The following is a 6,289-nucleotide window of genomic DNA, read 5'->3' as shown; positions in this document are numbered from 1 at the left end:
CACAGGAGGTCATCTATGTTGTCCCTCAGCTCCAGAAACCCAAGACTATTATGAAACAACTGTATTCAGACAGAAAGTGTGCCTTTACCATGGCTAAAAGCACTCAAATTATAGACTGTGACAAGCAATGAAAAGTTCTGTGGTTGAGAAACTGAGATTCTGTGGACAGCCTAGGAATTTGCTTGAGATTAAACATTCCTTCAACTAAGTTATTTATTCCACTGCTGCCCTTCCTTTCCATTTGACACTTGTTTTGAGAAACGCTAAGAAAGGTGAAAAAATGTCCCTCTGTAAGAGGCGTTTTATTTGGGGCTGGTCCTTTTTCTAAGGTAGATGTTTCCGTGATGAAGGCAGTACCCAAAACTGCGAAGCAGGGAGATGGGAAGCACCTGGTCGCAGTCCCTGCAAACAAACTGGTGAATCCAGTTAGTTTCAAGCAGCCCTGTTTGCAGTTTTTTTTTTTTTTCCCCTAAACATTTTAGTAGTCATGCTTAAGTGTTCTAGCTACGTCACTGTCCAAAAGTCTAGCTTCCAACATCCACCAGCATAGTAGCAAAGATTTATCGACAACACCCCAAGGTGGCGGTAAAGCGCTACTGAGGAACGTCAGGTCTGAGCAGGCTTGGGATCCCACCGCCTCTTGAAAAACTCCACGACAACCCAGAAGGACCAATGAAAGAAGCTGGAAGTATCTCTACACCTTCGAGACCCACAACGGACTGCGCGTCCCACATTAGGTGAAGCCACTTCTCGGTCCCCAGCTTCCCAGCCTCCACTTGGGTGCGTCGTGGGGAGGTTAGCGGTTAAGACTTGAAACCACTTAAGCGGAGAAACGAATCCTGAGGTTTGACAGAAGGAAACCAAGAACGCACTTTCCACCTCCTACCCTGTCGTCCAAAGGTCTCTTTTAGGGAGGTTTGTGGTTTGTTCAAGGCACCCACAGGCTCAACCATCGTGCACCGGAGTATCGCTTCCTCTCAGCTCCGAAAAGGGCCGGTTTCCCGGCGTCCTCTGGGCGGACGTTGAAGCTAGGGCTGCTCTGGCCCGCAACCGGCGTCTCAATGGTGCCGACCCAGGGGTGGGGCCGCTGCGCGCTGCAGCTGCGAGAACTGAGGGTGGGTATAGCTGCTGCTAGGGGTCGGACGGGAGGGGACAGAATGGACGCGAAACTGCGCACTGAGGGAAGCCAGAGGCTGGGCCCGTCCGACGCTGAAACCTGGCAGGTCCTGGCTGAAGGGGCGGGGAGGGAAGGCACTCCGGGTGTGCCTGACTGCGGGCCGGCGCTGTCTGGTGGCCCAGTGGTCTGCGCGGAGCCCCAACTCTTCCCTCTGGCTTTGGCACCTTCTGGATCCCGTAGACACCCAACCTTTCCAGGACTCTGCGCCCTTGGCGTTGGCCTGGCCCTGGGCAGGGTGCGGGAGTCTTGCAGAAGGAGCCCACTACCTTCTTTAACAGGTAGAAGAGACCTTCGAGCCCTGGGTTCAGTGATGTTTGATATGGTCCCTTCCAAGAGACCCCAGGACTTCCTATCCCATTTTTTAAATTGATATTCTAAAAATCATTGCATCACACCAACCTCAGAAAAACATGACTGGGAATTTGCTGAACATGTTGAAATTAAGAACTGTATGTTTTATTTGTAGCGATCATAGAAACTAAAAATTTTATGTGCCGAGATCTCATGGCTATAAAGTTTCAGTAAATGTGAGCAAGATTTCTGCTTTCTCCCTTTACCAATTATGTGCATTAGATTTGGCACCTGCTTTTGGTGTTTTAGCATTAAAGAAATGAAGTTTCACAGCAACTGCAGGTTAGTGAAGAGGACTTATTTGTAAAGCGTGATAAAGGAAGTTTTTTGGATTTTTGACTACTTTTACCTTTTGTAAATTTATGATATTGGTGGGACTCAGGAAGATTGAATCAGAAGATGAGATTTACTTTGAATTTTTTTCTTATTTGTTTGGGCAGAAATAATGTTTAAGAGATGAGTAGCAAACAAAACACGATAGCATATACTTCAAGAGACCAACTAATTATGTGTTTGTAGAGTTAAGGAGGGGGGGGGTACTATTCTGTCCTTTGAATGCCCAGTAGTTAATGGCATTTGCTGTAATGGGACTGTTGTTGGGCCACTGGAGAAAGTGTCTTCTGCAAGTTACAGAGAAGAATTTATGGTATGGGTGTCTGGCTATTGTAGTAAAGAGATCAATCTAAATATCTTTGTAGGCAGAGGATTAATTGGGGATGTAGCTCAATGGTAGAGCGCTTACCTGGTAGGCATAAGCCCCTGGGTTCAATTCCCCAGCACCACATTCACACCCTGTTGCAGAAATCTGGAAGGAATACTCACAACCTAAGGATTGCTTATGTGTTCACCTCTTGTATTAGTATAATGAAACATTTGTTCAACAACTTAAGCACATCAGATTTTATGCATGACAAGTTTAAAAGAAAATTATAATTGTTGCTCTTCAGGGACATTCCCAACAAAAGTGAAGGAGTAAAATAAACATAAAGATTCGAAGTTTAGGAAGTTCAGGGGTTCATTTTATTTGTAGTGGGATGAGTAGAAAGTGGAAATGAAAGAAAACGGATTAAGAAAAATGAGCACACTTAGGTTCTATATTAGTTTTTCTTTGCTGTAACAAAATCCTTCAGGTAGCTAACTTTAGGAAGAAAAGAGATTTATTTTACTTACAGTTTCAGAGGTTCAAGAATTTGGTGTCTGTTATCTACTCAGTTCTGGTGAGAGGCCTCTTGGCTGCATCCATTCCTGGCAGATGCAGCACCGAGTAGGAGCAAGCAATCAGGATATAGGAAGCCAGAGAGCTGGGGTGGGGCCAGCTGAGGTTTTTATTAACAACCCTTTCAGGGAAACTACCAAAGATTCTACAAGAACTACTTTAATCCCTTTCAAGAGCTGGGCCTGCAAACACCTAAGGATCTCCCATGAGGTCCCATCTCTTAAAGATCCAACCACCTCCTTAATATCCTCACCTTGGGAACCATGCCTCCCAACACATCAGCCTTTGGGGAACGTTCACCCCTTTATAGACTGTAGCAACGTTCTAATCAGAAACAATAAATAGAGGAATTATAATAATTACATCCAGCTTTCTCATATTTAGAATCTAAGCCAGAGATGTTAAATATATGCACCAATAGTTGGAGTGGAATAGTTGCCAGAAGTATGTGTTCCTGGAACAGGCCTATCTTAAAAACAGACTGTTCTAGGGACCTGTATTTCACTGTTACAGGTATCTAGTGCTACAAAAAAAAAAAAAAAATTATCATCTCATTCTTTCTATGAATCAGGACTTAAAAAAGACTGTTGGGTCTCCTGAAGTTGTCCTCTTATTGGTGGTGGGGACTGTAAGCCTCTGAGGGCTTGACAGGCTGAGGGATCTGCTTCCAAGGTCACTCAGGAGCTTCTTATCCCCCTATCATCAAGCAATCTATTTGATACTTTCCAGTTATAAAACACATTTTTACTGCCCTATTATGTGTATATAGTCCTATTCATAAATTTTGATACGGTTATTTGTAATCAGTAAGTTTTCCTATTTACCATCACTTCAAATTTGCATCTTTTAAATATATGAAGTAATTGGTTTTTACTTGTGACTATTGTTAGCTGTCCAGTCCTTTTAAAATCTAAACTAATGAAAAATCCAGGGTAATAGTTAAATATTGTGCTCATAAAAAATAGTTTCATGAGTGAAAGAAGATGCAATACAGTGGATTATAGACATAATGAATTTTCAGTTAAATAGATATTAACCTTTTATTTTTGTCTACCTTCTGGGGTGAGACTACAGGTTCTTGAAAGAGGTATTATTCCTGCAGCTGCTGTGACTCTCTGGCTTGGCCATTAATTCAAACTTTCTGTGTCTCGGTTCCTATCCAGCTAAGTGAACAATAGCATTTATCTTTGGTTCAAGGGGATATTTTTATAAATTTTATATGCTTTAAATCTTTAAACACATTAACTTCTTTATCCATTGAAGGGTCAAATGTTTGTTTATTTTCTAAAGTAGAGACAATGATTAACAATCATAATTTTGGGCATTATACATCCTGAGGTTTATAGAAGGGATTCGCAATCTTTTAATGAAAGTACCTTTTACATTTTGTTCATATGTTTTAGTTGAAAGTACCAGAAGAATCTATAAAATATAACCCAATTTTAGTGCTTTAGAAAATATTTTTTATTGTTGTAAATAACTAAGAATTTGAGGATTGTTGTAGGCTCCATTATCATTAATAAAATAATTTTTCTCTACATAAGGAACCTAAGTTTATTTCATGCAAAGATAGAGAAGTCTTAGTACAGACTTTTTTTTTTTTTTTTTTTTGGTGGAGGGTACTGGGTATTGAACCCAGGGGTGCTTAACCACTGAACCATATCCCTAGTTCTTTTTTGTATTTGATTTAAGGATAGGGTCTTGCTGAGTTGCTTAGGACCTTCTTAAGTTGCTGAGGCTGACTTTGAACTTGTAATCTTCCTGCCTCAGCCTCGTGAGCCACTGGATTACAGGTATGAGCCACCGCTCCTAGCGGTGCAGATTTTTTATGTATCAACTAATATTCAACAATGAACAAGTTTTTTATATTTTACGAAGCCTGGTTTCAGTGGCATATGCCTATAATCCCAGCGGTTCGAGAGGCTGAGGCAGGAGGATTGTGGGTTCAAAGCCAGCCTCAGCAACAATGAGGCACTGAACAACTCAGTGAGACCCTGTCTCTAAGTCAAATACAAAATAGGCCTAAAGATATGGGTCAGTGGTCGAGTGCCCCCTGAGTTCAATTCCCAGTTCCCACCTCCACCAAATTTTTAACTTATAAGATTGTACATAGTTTTTTTTTTTTGTTTTTTTTTTTTTTTTTTAGTTTATGTTGGAACTTTATTTCATTTATTTATATCGAACCAGTGCTTCACACATGCTAGGCAGGTGCTCTATCTCTGAGCTACAACTCCAGCTCTGTACATAGTTTTATTATTATGACTAATATTATATATTTTACTCTTTTTATTAGTACTTATTTACAATGTCATAAATATATTTCAATTTTTTATTATACTTTTAAGAGGCTGACTTTCTGGCTTTAAGTTTTTAAAATAGCTTTACTAGTTTTATGGCTATAATAGTAAGACATTGAAAATTTTTAGAAAATAAAAAAAGGAAAAAATTAATTATCATATTTGTGATCCCATCACTGAGAAACAAACCAAATGAACAACATCCTGATTTTAGTACATCTAAGTGCTATAGTTTGGATCAGGAGTGTTCCCAAAAACCATCTGGCTTGGTTGCCAGCCTGTGGGCCTGTTGAGAGATGGTAAGAACCTTTAGGAAATGGGACCTATTAAAGGAGGTCATTGGGAGGAGTTTGTTTGAAGGTGATACTGGGACCCTGGCCCATTCCTCCTCTTTCTTTTTGCTTACTGACTGCCAGGAGGTAAATAAGCCTCCTCCACTGTGTACTACCACCACAGTGTCCTTTGTTGCCACAGGCCAAAAGCAACAGGGCCAAATGACTGTGGTCTGAAACCATGAGCCAAAATAAACTTTCTTTTTATTAAGTTGATTTTCTCAGGTAGTTTGTTGTAATGTTGAAAAGCTAATATAATATGTATGTATTTTAAAATAAAACTAGTATTTTATCTACTATTTTATAGGTTGTCTTCTTTTAAAATGTAACAGCTATTACCCATTTTTCTATGTACACAAATATGGGCATAATGTTTTTTTTTTTTTGATGTTGTTGGTTTATTCTTTCTTTTTTTCTTTTTCTTTCTTTGTACTGGGAATTGAATTCAGGGATGTTTTACCACCGAGCAACACCCTCAGCCCATTTTATTTTATTTATTTTGAGACAGGGTTTTGCTAAGTTGCTGAGACTTTCCTCAAACTTGCCATCCTTTGAGTTGCTGGGATTACCAGTGTGCACTACTGTGCCTGGTGGGAATAAGTATTATTTTAAAAAATTTTTATACCTTTATTTAATTTATTTATTTTTATGTGGTGCTGAGGATTGAACCCAGGGCCTTGCATGTGCAAGGCAAGCACTCTACTGTTGAGTCAACCCCAGCACCAAAGGAATAAGTATTTTTTTAATAGCTTTAATATGTGGAATTTATTCAGAAGTTATGTATTTTGGAAATGTATATTGTTTTTAACTTTTCCTGCAAACAATACTATGTTTAACTTCTTTGTATAGCTCTTTGCATTAATCTAATTTTTTTTTATGACAAAGACCTAGAATTGGAAATGCTAAGTCAAAAGTG

General features: G+C 39.7%; 1 protein-coding gene across 5 annotated transcripts in view; it reads left to right on the top strand.

Annotated features, from left to right (window-relative positions):
* The first annotated feature begins 1,130 nt into the window (after positions 1-1,130).
* Positions 1,131-6,289, top strand: part of Tmem267 (transmembrane protein 267) — a 29,565-nt gene continuing 24,406 nt past the window's right edge. For 4 of the 5 annotated variants that reach the window (XM_026393601.2, XM_077800214.1, XM_077800217.1 and 1 more), the window contains exon 1: positions 1,131-1,455. Coding sequence is in view for 1 of the 5 variants with exons in the window: in XM_077800219.1 (XP_077656345.1) it covers positions 1,158-1,455 (298 nt within the window). In the remaining 4 variants the exon portion in view is untranslated. The remainder of the gene's footprint in view (positions 1,456-6,289) is intronic. The other variant, XM_026393604.2, reaches the window with a different exon arrangement.

Source organism: Urocitellus parryii, chromosome 1 (assembly GCF_045843805.1).
Source record: "Urocitellus parryii isolate mUroPar1 chromosome 1, mUroPar1.hap1, whole genome shotgun sequence".
Classification (NCBI taxonomy): Eukaryota; Metazoa; Chordata; class Mammalia; order Rodentia; family Sciuridae; genus Urocitellus; species Urocitellus parryii.
Note: the sequence above shows the minus strand (reverse complement) of the source record. Positions and strands in the feature narration are given on the sequence as shown.